This window comes from Erythrolamprus reginae, chromosome Z, assembly GCF_031021105.1.
Source record: "Erythrolamprus reginae isolate rEryReg1 chromosome Z, rEryReg1.hap1, whole genome shotgun sequence".
In the NCBI taxonomy this organism is placed as follows: domain Eukaryota; kingdom Metazoa; phylum Chordata; class Lepidosauria; order Squamata; family Dipsadidae; genus Erythrolamprus; species Erythrolamprus reginae.
Genome location: NC_091963.1, coordinates 140,648,252 through 140,665,676, shown reverse-complemented (window position 1 = coordinate 140,665,676; position 17,425 = coordinate 140,648,252). Strand labels below are relative to the sequence as shown.

Here is a 17,425-nt window from a genome sequence, read left to right as displayed (position 1 = left end):
ATGGCTACTCCACCTCACCCCACCTTCTCTCTATTCTATCCTTCCTATACAGTGTATATCCTGGTATGGATATTTCCCATTCATTAGAATCCTTAAACCATGTCTCAGCTATGGCAACCAGGTCCAAATTATCTCTAGGTAATTATCTAGATAAATTATCTCTTGACATTAGCCCAAAGAGTTCTAGGCTTTATAGGCCCTTCTTGATTTAGCCCAGGAGTAGGGAAAGATGGCTCTTTCATGACTTGTGGATTGCAACTCCCAGAATTCTTGAATCAGCCATGTCCGCAATCATAAAGTAAGCATTGCAGAGCTGAAGAAGCTTCTTGGGTGAGAAGTGAAATGTCTTCAAAAGAAAAAAAACCAAGAAAGTCCAGTTGCCTCATGAAAAAGCACTTTCGGGAAAACCATGATCTGGATGATTGAGAATCTCTACAGACTTTTAGCTATAGAATTTAGGGTGAATACCCTTTGAATAGTGTGGGAGTAGAAAAGGATTTCCAGAGGAAAAATTGCAGGAACTAGGAGCACTACTCAGGTGACCCTGAGGACACAGATAAATCTTCTAGTACTTCAACAACCCTCTAAAAGGATGCAGATTACCAGCTGCCTGCAAGGAATCTAAAGCTTTCCATTTCCCACTAATCCTATCAGAACTGAAGAAGCTTTTCAGATGAGAAGCAAAACATCTTCAACAGACAAAAAGCACCTTTGGGATAACCATGACCTGGATGACTGCAAATGTTTACATATCTGAGAATCTCTACATATCTGATTTTAGCCCATCATGGCAAACTTTGCTGCTTCCAAAAATGGAAGGCAACAGACAAGCCAGCTAATCATGGTCTCCAATGGCACAAGCAAAAGCTTGCAAAAACTCCAAGAAGCAAATGCTGATCAGCAGTCACAAACACACACACACACACACAAACAAATAATTCAAAGGGGCTTAGTCTATGGCAGCCATATTAGGCTACAAAAATCTAAATGTCCACTAGATGGCAGCAATGAGATTTGCTAGCCATTTGCTGCCATTAGAGATTGTACTATTTTTTGCAGCCCATATCTGCTTTACTAATAGGGAAACTGACTAGGGAAACTGACTGATGACTAGGCAACTGAATGCTATTGCTGATGACATAAGCAGTTCCTTGCAGAACCTCAATTAGTTACCAGCAGATTGCTCTGGCAACAAGATGTCAATTGAACGACAAGAGTCAGAGTAACTGAGCAATCGCTATTGTTAATTAACATTCAGATGTGAAATGAAAAGGACATTTGGGCAAAGTGGCTGGAAACACTGAGCAGAGAAAAACTTTCAGGAAACATCTTCCCATTGTCCAATTAAATATGAATTAGAATGTATGCTTGGATTCCAGATCAGTCTCCTATAATTGGAGCTTTTCGCTTCTCTTGGACATCAATTCTCGTCATTCCAATCCAGGAAGGCCTGTGAATAATTTAAATTCAAGAGACTGGAGGAGCAAGCGTTTATGGGAAGACTGATGTAGAAATTTCTGATACTGGCTTATAGCCAAGTTGGATCCTTTTGGGGACAGAGGCTACAAAGAGCACTAGCCAATAGGAACCGCATAGTATGGGATGGGAGATTAATGGTGTATTAATATCTTCAGAATTCAACCCAAAAATATTTGTCTACCTTGGGGTATTTGTAAAAAAAAATTGGAGTAAAACCCATGATTTGGAGACCAAATGTTAAAATAGAAAGAAGCTACAATACTTGGAATAATATACTGTATTAGAATTAGAATAACAGGGTGGAAGGGGACTTTGGAGGTCTTCTAGTCCAACCCCCTATCCAGGCAGGAAACCCTACACCACTTCAGACAAATGGTTATCCAAAATCTCCTTAAATGTTTTCACTGTTGGTGCATTTACAACTTCTGGAGGCAAGTTGTTCTACTGAATAATTATTCTAAATGTCAGGAGATATCTCCTTAGTTCTAAGTTGCTTCTCTCCTGGATTAGTTTCTACCCATCACTTCTTGTTCAACCCTCAGGTGCTTTGGAGAATAGGTTGACTCCCTCTTCTTTGTGACAGCCCCTGAGATATTAGAACACTGCTATCACTCCCCTAGCCTTCCTTTTCATCAAACTAGACATACTCCATTCCTGCAACCACTTTTCATGTATTTTAGTCTCCAGGCCCCTAACCATCTTCATTGCTCTTCTCTGCCCTCTTTCCAGAATCTCTTTTTTATATTGTGTCGACCAAAACTGAATGCAGTATTTCAAGTGTGACCTTATCAAGGCATTATAAAGTGGCATTCACGCTATCCCTCTGTTTATGCAGCCTAGAACTGTGTTGGCTTTTTTTTGGCAGCTGCTGCACACTGCATATTTAAATGGTTGTCCACTAGGACTCCAAGATCCCTCTCAAAGTTCCTACTCTTGAGCAAGGTACCACATATACTGTACCTGTGCATTTTGTTTTTCTTGCCTAAATGTACTTTTTTCACTACCGAATTTCATTTTGTTAGATAGTGCCCAGTTTTCAAATCTGTCAAGATTCTTCTGTATCTTGAGCCTATCTTCTGGAATGTTGGCTATTCCTGTTAGTTTGGTGTTATCTGCAAATTTGATGAGTTTCCCATATATCCCCTCATCTAAGTTGTTGATGAAGATATGGAAGAGTACTGGGCCTAAAACAGAGCCTTTGGGTACTCCTCTACATATTTCCTTCCATGTACATGCAGTTCCATTGAGACTACATGTTGAGTGTGGTTGGTCAGCCAGTTAAAAATCCATCTGGTATCTAACACAAAGTCTTCTACTTTTTCTAGTAGAGGGTTATGGTCTAATTTATCAAATGTCTTACTGAAGTCTATGTAAATTATATCAATAGTATTCCTATGGTCCAATAATTTCATTACTTTGTCAAAGAATGCAATAAGATGTGGTAGGTTGCCCCAAAATACTTTTTCACAACACAACTGGACTTTGTGGATGAGAAATAAAATGTCTTCAGAAGAAAAAACAAAAAACTCCAGTTGTCTCCTGAAAAAGCACCTTTGGGACACCATGACCTGGATGACTGAGAATCTCTACAGACGTGTGATGGCTTGTTAAATATTGGTCTAGCTAGAAAAACAAGAAGAGGTGGGACCAAAACCAGGGGGAAAACAAAGAGGGAATGTTCTTAAGAACCCTGGTGGTAAAATGGTTAAAGTGCAGTATTGCAGGCAAACTCTGCCCATAGTCTGGAGTTTGATCATAATGGGGCTCAAGGTTAACTTAGCCTTTCATCTTTTCAAGGTTGGAAAAATGAGAACTCAGGTTATTGGGCACAATATGTAAATAATGCTTTGACGTTGCAAACTGCCTAGAACGTTCTGTGCTATTGGGGGGGGGGCGTCTAAATGAACTGTGGTGGTGCACTGGTTAGAATGCAGCATTGCAGGCTAACACTGCTGGTTGTCAGCAGTTCAATCTTGACCAGTTCAAGGTTGACTAAGACTTCTGTCTTTCCAAGGTCGGTAAAATGAGGATCTAAATTGTTAGAGGCAATATGCTTAGAGAAGGACTGAAATGGTATTTAAGGCTAAGCGCTATTACTATTCTTGTTACTATCAAATGCTACTGCCATTAATCCTTAAGCCCTCAGTTTTGATCACTCACATAAAGATTAAAATAAAAAGGGTTTTCAATCTTCAGATCAAGTTCCATTTAACCCCAGGAAAGCATAAAAAGCTGCATGATCCACCACCCCTTTCACATTGTACTTGCCATTTTGCATAGATGACATTTCATCTAGATGGAGAGTTGTAAAACGTTCTTCCAAGCCATAGTTAGGAGAGAATGCTCGGTAGTTCTCAGTTCTCACTGGGTCAAGACTGGCTCCCTTGGAACTCGAACCGGAAGGGACCTTGGCTTCTGTTCTAGAAGAGTTTTCTTTCTGCATCTTTTGGAAGTGAAAAGAAGACAAATTGGCAAAGCAGGAAGAGTACACCAACTTGATGGAAATTGATCAAGGAGAGATTCAACCTAGAAACAGGGAGGAACTTTCTGACAGTGAGAAGAATAAGCCAATGGAACAGCTTGCCTTTGGAGGCTGTGGGAACTTTATCACTAGAGACTTTCAAGAAGAGAATGGACTGCCATTTGTCATAAATGGTATAGGGTCTCCTGTTTGAACAGGGGATTGGACTAGATGATCTACAAGGTCCCTTCCGACTCTGTTAATCTGTTAATCGGAGTTTTCGGAGAGGGGCGGCATATAAATCCAATAAATCTAATCTAAATCTAATCTAATCTGTTAAAGTCATTTTGGATGGAGCAAGGAGATAAAATCCCTCTATATCAGGGGTACCGGTTCTGGCTTGTAGGGTGCTTATATCTAGCTCACATGATCATCCTGGAAACAGTGAAAGAATGGCCTGCAGTGCCTTTGCCAGCGAAAATGGAGCTTGGGAGAGCTGTGTGCGGCCCTCCCAAACTCCCTTTTCATTGGCAGACGGTTTTAAGGAGGCCATCGCAGCTGAAAACAGAGTTTGTGAGAACCAGGGACAGCACTCTCAAGCTATGTTTTCTCTGGCAGAGGGTTTCAGGAGGCCATCACAGCCAAAAATGGAACTTATGGGGGCCACAGACAGCACTCCCAAGCTCCATTTTCACTGGCAGAGGATTGCAAGAGGCCTTTGCAGCTGAAAACAGAAATCGGGAGCCCATTTTTGCTGACAGTTCTCGAGCCACCATAGGCATTCCTGACACAAGTGACGTTGAGCTGGCCATCCTCACACCCAAGGTGAAACAACCCTGATGCGGCCCTCAATGAAATCGGGTTTGACACCCCTGATCTAGATTAAGTCCCAAAAGTGCTTTTCCTAAAAGGCAACTGAACTTTCTTGGGAAAAAAACCAGTCGCTTCTTGGAAAAGCACCTTTGAGTTGGTCTCATACTTTTCCAAGACATTCCTGACCTAGATGGTTAAGAATCTCTATAGACCTCCAGATGGGAGTGATTCTGAAGCGAGTAAGCTAATCTATTTGCTTGCATTTTTCCTTGTTACTAGCACCAGAAAATAGAATGTTTTTAAAAAGAGTCAGCCATTTCCATGAAATTGTCGTGGGCAGATGGGGATAAGGAATACATCTGCCTTGTGCTGTATGATAGGTTGGCCGTCTCCCTTGCTTTTCTTTGATGCCCAAAAAGATCCCGAGAAATGCTGAGCAACTAACTGTGGATATTTTTAAGACTGGGACAGTAAACATCTAGGGAGATTTCCAGAAAGATGGAAAGAGGTGACTTAAGCAACAGAAACCACAGCCATTTCCAGTTTCAAGGTTGACTCAGCCTTCCACCCTTCCGAGGTGGCTAAAATGAGGACCCAGATTGTTGGGAACAATTGGTTGACTCTGTAAACTGTTAAGAGAGAGCTGTAAAAGCACAATGAAATAGTATATAAGTCTATGTGCTATTGCTAGTTACAGGTAGTCCTCAACTTACAACCACAATTGAGCCCCAAAAATTTCTGTCATAAACGAGATATTTGTTTTCTTCCATGTTACAATTTTTCTTGCCACATTTATTAAGCAAATCACTGCAGTTATTCAATTAATAACATGGTTGTTAAGTGAAACTGACTTCCCCATTGACTTTGCTTGTCAGAAGATCTCAAAAGGGGACCCCAGAATCTCAGAATACCGCAACTGTCATAATGTGAGTCAGTTGCTAAGCATCCAAAAATAAATCACATGACCATGGGGAATGTTGCAAAGAACGTAAGGATGAAAAATGGTCATAAGTCACTTTTTAAGATGTCGTTGTAGCTTCCAATGGTCACTAAGCGAACTGTTATAAGTTATGGACTGTCACGGATTGTAAAAGTCCGTTTGAACTTTACACCGCGGAGGTGATGGATTTAAGAGACCCAAGCATTGTTATTTCAAAACAAGCTTTCTGTTTATAATAAAAGTAGAAAACAAACAGTGTCTGGATAGACAAAGGAAACAAAAGCTCACATCATGGAGTCTTAACGGCAGAGAACTAACGGGAGGAATAAGACGGAAATGTCAAGGAGGATATTACATAAAATATGGGAGGTGATTAATGACAAGGCACACATGATTAACTTTTTAATTACTGAATGTCTCTGAGGCTGGCAATACTCAGCATGACATGGACCACCTATATGTATTTGATTTCTGCCTCTGTGTCTCTGTGTCTGTCTGTCTATCTCTCTCTTTTTCTCCTGGAGGGCTTCAGAAGAATAAAACCAAATATAAAAGCAACAAAAAAGAATAGAACATTAAAAAGAAGAAGAAGAAGAAAAAGCAATATAAAAGCATATTTTCAAAAACCTTTGTAAAATACATAAACCTCCTAGATCCCAAGCCCAATCATCGAAGCAATTACTTCAGCTTCTGCACTTGGTATATCACACAGGACAGAGTTCTTGGTAAAGCCATGTCTTCAGGGCCTTGTGAAAATGGTCAAACAAACTGTAAAACACCCCCAAGAGAAATGTCAAAGCCTTGATTGGCCTGAGAGTAACAAAAGAAAATGAGGAGTGGGTAAGGAGATTTTAGCATGAAAATGAAAAAAGAATTGGAGACACAAGAATGAGGAGATCAGCTTTCCTCTGAAAGCTGCTTGGATTTAAGAGCCCAGAATTGCCAATGGATAGTAAGGAATTTAAGAAATGAATAGGGGAGTATTTCAATCAATCAGAATAGAGCGGGAGGGACCTTGGAGGTCTCCTAGTCCAACCCCCTGCTCAAGCAGGAGACCCTATGCCAATTGAGACAAATGGTTGTCCAGTGATGGAGCACCCACAACTTCTGAAGACAGGCTGATTAATTGTCCTCCATTATTCCAGGTTGCTTCTCTCCTTGATTAATTTTCATCCATTGTTTTTTGTCTGATCTTCTGATACTTTGGAAAATAAGTTGGCCTGCTCTTCTTTATGTCAGCCCATCAAATACTGGAATGCAGCTATCATTTACTTACCAATCATTTAACATTTACCAATATTTGTATATTGGTAATTCATTTTAAGAAGGCAAATTTAATTTAGACTATACTTTTTGCCACTGCATATGACTTTTAAACTCCTGACTTTTTTGAGTGGGAGTCTTTGTTGTACCACTCATATCTCATCTAGGGTCCATGACCTCCTCAAAAAATAAAAAAGGATAAAACATTCCCACTGATTATTCCAAGTCACAGTCGGCACCACAATTTCCATTACTAAGAAAGGAGGTTGGTGAATAAGATACACCTAATTTTATAATGTGTGAATAGTAATAGCCCTTAGATTTATATACTGCTTTACAGTGCTTTACTACTACAGTGCTTTACCACTACTAGTAGTTTACTATTACAGTGCTTTATTAAGCAGTTTGCAGAGTCAGCCTATTGGCTCAACAATTTGGGTCCTCATTGTAGCAACCTCAGAAAGATGGAAGGCTGAGTCAACCTTGAGTCTAGTGAGATTCAAACTGCCAAATTACAGGTGGCTGGCAGGCAGGAAAAGTAGAATTCAGTACTGCATTCTAACCACTGCACCACCATGGCTTGTGTCAGTTAACTGGTTTTAATTGAATCCGGCTTTCCCCGGTGACTTTGCTGATCAAAAGCCAGCTGGTAAGATCACATACATCAGTAATCGCGAACTTATGGCATCCGTGCCACAGGTGGCACGCAGAGCCATATCTGAAGGCATGCAAGGTTTGCCCTATGTCAGCACCAGAGTGTGCCAGCTGATTTTGGGGCTTCTTTTTGGGCATTTTTGCTCTCTCCATAGCCTTCTGCTGCACAAATCCCAGCGACCAGTTAGGTCCCACAGAGTGTGTCTTCTCCGGGTCCCGTCAACCAAACAATGTCGCTTGGCGGGACCCAGAGGAAGAGCCTTCTCTGTGGCGGCCCTGACCCTCTGGAACCAACTCCCCCCAGAGATTAGAATTGCCCCCACCTTCCTTGCCTTTCGTAAACTGCTTAAAACCCACCTATGCCGCCAGGCATGGGGGAACTAAGATACACTTTCCCCCTAGGCCTTTACAATTTTATGTATGGTATGTTTGTATGTATGATTGGTTTTTTTATATAATGGGTTTTTAACTGTTTTTTAGTATTGGATTTTGTTGTACTGTTTTACTGCTGTTGTTAGCCTCCCCGAGTCTGCGTAGAGGGGCGGCATACAAATCCAATTAATAATAATAATAATAATAATAATAATAATAATAATAATAATAATAATAATAAATATGGCCCAAAGCGCCAACTGGAAGTTCACTTGTGTGTATCACCCTCCTTTTCACTGTCAGAAGTTTTCAGCTTTGGACAGTTGCAACCAGGCCCCTCACTTCTCAGCTTATTTCTTCTGCAGCTGAGGCTTTCATGAAGGCCTGCATAACTGATCGATCCGTAGCTCTGTTATCGGCTACACAGGCCTTCCGGAAAGCCTTCTTGGCTGCAGAAGAAATGAGCTGAGGCCTGGTTGCAACTATCCGAAGGTAAGTAGTAGGGCAGCTCCACTTCCTTTCATTTCTGAACTTCCCGTTGGCCCCTTGGGCCATTTGTCGCCATCCCCAAGGTTCAGGAGGCTTTCTTGAACCCTGAGGAGAGCTTCAGAAGATTTTCCAATGGGCTACTGGAAATCCAGATGCTTCAGTGAGGCCTGCACACACACACAGGGGAGCAGCGGTGGGGGGGGGCGGAGGGGGAATTGTGCGCATGCACAGGGCATTGCATTATGGGTGTGGACATGCTATCGTAGGCACGGCATCGTGTATGTACATCCTTTTGGCACCAAAAAAGGTTTATTTGTTTGTATGTTTGTTCGTTTATTTTGTCAAGTACATATTGGTGGTATACAAAGCTATAATAATATTTATATACGTGATATTAGTAAAAGAGAAACATTAGGACAGGGGACAGAAGGCACTCTGGTGCACTTATGCACGCCCCTTAGGTTCTGCATCACTGACATATAGTAATCACAAGACCTCGGAATTCTGTAACCATTGCAAATGCGTACCTAAATTTTGATCATTTGACTGTGAATTTGCTGCTGTGGTTGTAATTGGAAGGACCTATTGTAAGTCACTTTTTTTTAGTACTGTTGTAAGTTTGAACAGTCACTAAAACCAATAACACTTGGACTTATCTACCACTTCACTTTATAGCCCTTTCTAGGCAGTTTACAGAGTTAGGCCATTGGCCCCAACAATCTGGGTTCTCATTTTACCAACCTCAGAAGGATGGAAGACTGAGTCAAACCTTGAGCATAGTGAGAATTGAAGTGTTGAACTGCAGGCAGCTGGCAGGCAGCAAATTTAGCTTGCAATACTGCATTCTAATTACTCAGTAATTATACCACCTGATGATAATTTAAAAGTAGTCCTCAACTTACAACAGTTCATTGTACTCAGTGAAGGGCTACCAAATTTTTTACTACCACACTGTGGACATGGGTTATGCAGGATGCCCTGCATTTTCTTTCAGCATTTTTCAGTGCAAATTGGGTGCTCTGGGGTGGAGCTCCAATTTCGCTACCCCACTGCATTCCCTCCCATCTGGGCAGCAGCCCATCCCTGATTATTCTGTATAAAGAAAAAAAAAGTGGCTTATGACCATTTTTTCACAGGACCATTCAAGTCAAAGGGGATTCACTTAGCAACCGTGTTACTAATTTAACAACTGCAGTGATTTACTTAAGAACTTATAGCACAAAAGATCGTAAAATGGGGGGAAACTCATTTGACCAATGTCTCACTTAGTGACAGAAATTTGGGGCACGATTCTAGTCATATGTTGAGGACTAGCTTGTATGGGACAGAATTATTGACTATGTAGCAAAATTAACATCCAAGAAATATAATGGCATAAAAAAGAAAAGAAAAGAAAAGTGATCAGTTTGCATGGAAATACTTTGTATGGCAAAACTGGAGCTCTGCTTCCCTCTGAAGGCTGGTCATAAGAAGGCAACTTTAAAAATCTTATTCTTTACCAAAATATCTAGGACTTTAGTGACAGCTGGCCTAATCTTCCACCTGTAACAGCAATACACGACTTCCATTTCTTCTCTGCAATCTGAGAAATGGGGGAGAAACAAGAATAAGTAAAGAACTGTGGAAAGCCCGCCCATCCTGAAAAATGAAATGTTTGGGGGAATATATTAAGAGAGGCAAAATATTGTATTTCCCCAAAGGAGAAATAGAGAAATGTGCTCTTAGAGGCAGAAAATAGTCCCAATTTCCTGCATAGTAAAACAGCCTCCAGCAGATGCCTGAAATCTTTAGAGATGTAGATTTTGGTTTTGCCTTCATAATTTTTTAATATAAAAAATGATCTCTATTAGGTTTTTTATATAAAACATATAAAACAGATATAAAAACAATACATAAAACAAAAACAAACACAGAAATAACTAATCACTTTTACAGATTTTTTGAAATATTTCCAAATCTATTCCCATCATCACTTTTACAGCCGAAGAAACTAGGGAGGGTCCCTTCTGAGAGTCTTTTTCCACACATTTAATAACTGTGGGCTATGCTGCCTCTTAGAATTAGAAGACTGGGAGAAAATATGGAAGACTGGCAAAGATTTATCCAATCTTGAAACCACATTGTTGGAAATGCAGTCAAAAGCAAGGTGGTGGTTGTGCATAGAAACAAAGAAATATTGGTTAAAAATTCAGCTGGCTTCAGGAAATAACAGGCCTTTAAATAGAATATACACCAGAATTATTTTTGTTGGGGACTCTAATAAAAAAAACACATACATTGTGTTACATCTTATAACAACAATAATAGAGTTTGCACAATGGTGGAGACAAAAAATGTACCCTCTGAAAGCTTGGTAATTAAAAAAAAAATATTGTGCCAAAATGGTCAAATGAAAGGACAAATGGATTCAGAATATTACCCACTATGGAAGAAATTGTATTATTGGATTGAATATAGACAATGAGAAAAAAAGAAGTAAAATACAAACAGGAGTAAAATATATATTTGGAATATATGGAACACATTTTGAAATGAAAAGAAATCTAAATAGCTCATAGTAAGTAAGGAATATACTTGGATTAGAATATAATGATATGTATATAATAGATATGTAAATAATAAGTGAATGAGCCGTTATGTATAAATCATGAGATTTGTTAAATGAAAAAATACAATATTTTTTTTTAAAAAAAGAAGACATTGTGGGTGTTCCATCACCAGTTTTTAAGAAGAGATTGGACAGGCATTTGTCTAGAGTGGTATAGGGGTCTCCTACTTGTGAAGGATTGGACTGGAAGACTTCCAATATCCCTTCAAACTCTGTTTGTTATTCTACTATTCTGTTATTCACTACAACTACTAAGATGCAGTCCACTTTAATGATGAACCCAAGCCAAAGTCCAGTGAAGAGAAAGATGGTACTGTGGTTGCATTTCTGCTAATGAGTATCCTTCCCCTTTTTATAATGGGTGCAACTTGGATTATGTGCCAGGGAAGCCATTAGGCATCTCACTTACCCCGGAAGCTCGGCCTCTGGTCCTTATCGTGAGACCAACATCTTCTCATAAGCTCAATCAGGTTTTCCAGCTTCAGCACTTGATCAACCTGCTTCTCCAGATCTTCCGTCCGTGGCCTTTGACCTCGCGGGATGTGCATCTTGATCAAGGAACTCACATTGCCATGGTGGAGATCTAGGCACGGAATTGAAATAGAAACTGTTAATGGTATTTTTTTTTTAAACAGAACATAACACAAGCCCTGGTGATCAAGCACCCATACAGAGTCATTCAACAACAGGGACAGACAAAAGAAATGGAACAGCAGAGATGAAAGGGAAATAAATATTTCTTTTATTGTAGAGAATCACCCTTCCATCTGTCAATTCTCTCAAAAAGGGTCTCAAATTCTTTGGTAACATTGTATTGCTAGCTAGGGCAAACAAAACTGTTGCCAGACCAATCCTCAAATACAGCTCTGTATATCGGACATTAATACAATTGAATGGATCCAGAGGTATTTCACGAGAAGAGTACTCCATTCCTCTGCTCACAATAGAATACCTTATGCCACCAGGCTCGAAATTACGGGCTTGGACAACCTGGTGCTATGCCGCCTACGGTCTGACTTAAGCATAATACACAAAATTGTCGGCTACAATGTACAACAACTACTTCAGCTTCAACCGCAATAGTACATGGGCAAACAATAGATACAAACTTAAGGTAAACCACTCAAAACTCGACTGCAGGAAATACAACTTTAGCAACGGAGTAGTCAATGCCTGGAAGGAATGTTCTACCCAGCTCCATTGTTACATCCTTAACCTCCCCCCCCCCAGCTTCAATCTTAAACTGTTTACCATGGATCTCAGAGGTCTGTGAAGGAGCTGTGCATAAGCATATCAGCTTGCCTACCATCTCTGTCCCTGAGTCCCATAGGGATTGGGTGGCATAGAATGAATGAATTAATGAATGAATGAATGAATGAATGAATGAATGAATAAATAAATAATTTTCCCCATTTATTTGTACTCATATCCTGTGTTCATGTCCATGTTTATATTTATACCTGTTATCTTGTACGTTTGACAAACTAAATAAATAAATAATTTTTTTTTAAAGTCAAGAAAGTAGACATAACTATGTTCTCAGTGCTGCTAACATAAATCAACCTAAACTTCATGCCTTCCTTCATGCCACAGAATTATAGTTTTTGGTGAGGAAAATCAGGAAATCAAACAACTTTCCCAACAAATTATCATTCTGAATATTTTTTGAGGATTCTACAGGAGTTTGAGTGAAGTTAAACAAACATAAATTTGGAGATCATGAATATGCTTCATTATGCTTTGCTTTCAGACAAGATTTCAGAATTCTTTCAGACAAGAATTACCAGTGAGTGAGGTTAAATGGCACTGCATGCCAAAACAACTTGACACAAAAATAGTCCCCTCATTGCCATCATTCTTTTGAACACCAAATTCCCACAACACTCTCTTCTAACGGTATTTAATGCTATATTGCTATTATCCTTCTCATCCTTCTCACCCTCTCATCTTTCCTACCACATTCTTCTACTAGTATCTTATGATTTATCACTTATTTGTTTGTATCTGATGATTAATGATAATGATAAAACTATGTTTTATGACCTATGACCTATCTATAATAGATCTATGATCTATATACCTTCTTCTTTGTATGTATATTGAGAGCTTATGCACATATTTCTTGTGTGTCTAATCATACTTGGTCAATAAAGCATTGTATTCTATTCCATTCCATTCCATTCTATTCCACATTCTACTCTACTCTACCCTACCCTACCCTACCCTACCTTACCCTACCCTTCCCTACCCTACTCTACTCTACTCTACTCCATTCAAAACCCATCAATATGGTTGCTTGTGAGAATGACTTTGGCCAGCAGGGAAGAAATGATGTGAACAATCAGCTAAGGTGGGGAGGAGCCCTCAACGGCATAAGTAGTGGAGAAAATAACTCAGAAATTATCCTACCTAAGTTCTCATGTTATAAAAGAGATAGTAGGAGATTTGTAATATCAGATTTACAAGATTTGGTTACTGTTGCCTTACCATAACACAGGAATAGCCATTTGATTTCTTTGCTATCTGGTTTACCTATGAAAGATGATACATCTGAAAGCAGAAATACTTAAGCAGAAAGCAAAGTGAAGCATGACTTACTGTGGTAAGGTTCTTGATTGCTTAACACTGACCACATCAGGATTCCATAACTGAAAAGTAAAAGGGCATAGATTATATTTTCTGGTAGTCTCCCATCGAAGAATTAATGAAGTTTGATTTTAAATTATTTTAAATTGTTTTTCTTTTTAGATGTTTTAATATTAATAATGTATGTTCTGGGGTTTTTTGTTTTTGTGAGCCACCCAGAGTCCTTAAGGTAGATGGAACTAACTAAATAAAAAAAATAAATGTTGCCCATTCAGTTTATCTAGATATTCTTTGGAGTATCCATGGAGATTCTCACTAATCCAGGTCATGGTCATTCCAAAAATGCTTTTTTTCAAGAGGCAACTGGACTTTCGGTTTTTTCTTTGAAGATGTTTCTTTTTTAAAAAAATAGTTTTTATTAACCTTTTTTCCATTAAAAAACAACATAACAAACACCACAAATAGAAAAACAAGAAGACATCCCACACTTCCCAACCGACTACCCCTCCTCAACAAATTGTCATCCCTAGTACTTCCAATCAAGAATAGAAAAGCGCGCCTCTTACTTTCTCAGTTCAATCCAACCTCAATCCATTCCAATTTAAATTCAACTCAACTCAGCCCAACTTCAACCCAGAACCCAAACTCAATCTCAAATGTAAACTAATCAATGCAAGAAGTATAATTAACAAGTTGTCTGAATTCCTCCTCCTTCTAGACACCAACTTATTTGATTTGATCTTTGTCTTTGAAACATGGCTAAATACATCCTATCCTGACTCCATCACCACATCAAGTAACTACCTTGTCCTTCGGTCTGACCGTGAATCCCGCAGAGGAGGCGGTGTAGCTATATTCTATAAAAAATCACTCAATCTAAAAAATATCCAAGTTGCACATGATCTTATTCTTCCAGAAACCATTATATGTGATCTTTCCCTTAATACCACACTTAGGTTCTGTAATAGCAAAAGCACAATCTATGGTCTGCATGTAAAAGAACCTTTTTCCAACAGTGATCATAGCATGATTACTACACCAGGATAACTTTCACCTGTATAATGTGTCACCTAAGTACAATTTTAGGAAAGCCAACTACGAACTCATAGATGCCAATCTCTCAATTCTCGAATGGCGAACTATATTTTCTAACTACAACACTATTGATGATTTCTACAACACATTCTTACTACAAATTAAAAGACTTATCAGACTACATGTACCATTAACTTCAACCAGAAGAAAAACAAAAAATAACTTACCTGTCTCAATAAGGAAACTACAAACCAAAAAAAGATCTCTCTGGTGTAAAAATAAAAAAGGCCAAGTAACCAACTTCAAAAGATGCTACAAAAGCATTTGCCAACTAATAAAAGCAGAATGTCTCAACTACCACAGCAAACAAGAGGAAAATCTCCTTCGCACCAAATCTAACTGAGCCTTCTACAACTTTGTCAACAACAAACTCAAAGACTCTAGACCTATTCCACCTCTCGTTGGACTCAACAACAAAGAATAACCATGATGATCCATCCAAAGCTAACCTCTTCAACTCTTTCTTTGGCTCTGTCCTCATTAACAGTAACGGCTCATCCCCCATCTTCATAAATCGCACCTCAAACTCTCTCAACGACCTAACCCAAGTAGACTTCACTATGGACCGTGTTGAAAAAGCAATCCAAGACCTCAAACCTTCTCTATCAGTTGGACCAGATGGTCTTTGCGCATACTTCCTAAAAAAACTTTCTTCTGCTATAGCCGAACCACTAAGCATCATCTTTCAAAATTCCTTCAGGACCAGCACACTCCCCAAGCTATGGTCAAAAGCAGTAGTCATCCCCATCTTCATAAAAGGAGACCTTTCTCTCGTTGACAACTACAGACCAATTTTTCTATGCTGCACCTCATGTAAAGTCATGGAATCAATTATAAATCAATCAATCACCCTTTACTTAGAATCTAATAACCTACTCTCTAACAAACAATTTGGATTCAGAAAGAAATTATCCTGCAACCTTCAACTACTTCACTGCAAAAACATATGGACTACCCACCTTGATCAAGGAAAATCCATTGATGCAATTTTATATTGACTTTTGCAAAGCCTTCGATTCAGTGGTCCATGATAAACTACTCCTAAAACTCAAATCCTATGGCATCTCAGGATTCCTCCACAGCTGGATTACTGCATTCCTGTCAAACAGGCAACAAGTTGTCAAAATTGGAAGTGCCATTTCCACCCCTGTCCCGGTTAAAAGTGGCGTTCCCCAAGGCAGTGTACTAGGACCTACTCTATTCATTCTCTACATCAACGACCTCTGCAATCATATTACAAGCAAATGTGTTCTTTTCGCCGACGATGTAAAACTTTTCAACACCACGGACAACACATCTACTCTCCAAACAGACCTCAACTTTGTCTCAGATTGGTCTAACACCTGGCAACTTCAAATATCAACCAGCAAATGTTCTACCCTCCACATCGACAAAAAGAATCGAACCTCATATATAAACTGAATAAACAAAATCTCACAGCCAACCCCCACTCAGTAAAAGACCTTGGAATACTAATATCAAATGATCGTGTGGACCAGCAAGGTGTAAACCTCAGCCCAGCCACCAAGCATCTGTTAGAAGTAAAATACTAATATCGAATGACCTAAGTGCCAAAGCCCACTGCCACAATATCGCCAAAAAGGCTTCTAGAGTTGTTAACCTGATCCTACGCAGCATCTGCTCTGGCAATCTCACATTACTCACCAGAGCCTACAAAACTTTTGCCAGACCCATCCTTGAATACAGTTCATCTGTCTGGAATCCATACCACATCTCGGACATCAACACCCTTGAAAATGTCCAAAGATACTTCACCAGAAGAGCCATTCACTCCTCCACTCGAAACAGAATATCCTACAAAAGCAGACTATCAATCCTAGGTCTTGAAAGCTTAGAACCACGACGTCTAAAACATGATCTAAGCATTGCCCACAGGATCATATGCTGCAACGTTCTACCTGTCAATGACTACTTCAGCTTCAACCACAACAACACAAGAGCACGCAACGGATTCAAACTTAATATTAACCGCTCCAAACTTGACTGTAAAAGATATGACTTCAGCAATCGAGTTGTTGAAGCGTGGAACTCATTACCTGACTCAGTAGTGTCAACCCCTAACCCCCAACATTTTTCCCTTAGACTATCCACGATTGATCTCTCCAGGTTCCTTAGAGGTCAGTAAGGGGCGTGCATAAGTGCACCAGTGCCTTCCGTCCCTTGTCCAATTGTCTTTCCTGATCTCATTTATCTTTTCTTCCTTTCCAATATGTTCACCCATACTTTTATATCTTTTCTTCTATTCTTTTCTTTATTTATATTACTACATATCTATTCTCTTCAATGTGTATTATGTATTGGACTAAATAAATAAATAAATAAAAACATAAGCATAGCAACACAATACAGTGATCCCTCACCACTTCGCGATTCACCTGCATCATAGGTTGCTGAAAGACCCGGAAGTGAGTGCAGGTGGTGGCGGTTTTGCCTGAGTCAGACCTTCTCCCCTAACCTGAGCAGTAATGAATGGAAGGTAGGCTGCTTTAAAGGCTTGCAGCTGAGTTAGCCGGTCCTGTCGACCGAGCATGGGTGGGGGGCTGGGGCTAACTCAGCAGCGTGCCTGCCTTGTCCCTGCCAAAGTGACACTTTGTTGCTAGGTGCAGAGCAGAGCTTCCAGGAGCCCCTCGCGAGGATTCCCCAA

General features: G+C 39.7%; 1 protein-coding gene across 2 annotated transcripts in view; it reads right to left on the bottom strand.

Annotated features, from left to right (window-relative positions):
• The window catches only part of RIPK3 (receptor interacting serine/threonine kinase 3), a 42,418-nt gene that overhangs the window by 13,833 nt on the left and 11,160 nt on the right, over positions 1 to 17,425 (bottom strand). For both annotated transcript variants that reach the window (XM_070727198.1, XM_070727197.1), the window contains 4 exons: positions 13,678 to 13,727; positions 11,489 to 11,662; positions 9,971 to 10,053; positions 3,748 to 3,922 (listed from right to left, as the gene is read on the bottom strand). In XM_070727198.1, the coding sequence (XP_070583299.1) occupies positions 3,748 to 3,922; positions 9,971 to 10,053; positions 11,489 to 11,662; positions 13,678 to 13,727 (482 nt within the window). The remainder of the gene's footprint in view (positions 1 to 3,747; positions 3,923 to 9,970; positions 10,054 to 11,488; positions 11,663 to 13,677; positions 13,728 to 17,425) is intronic.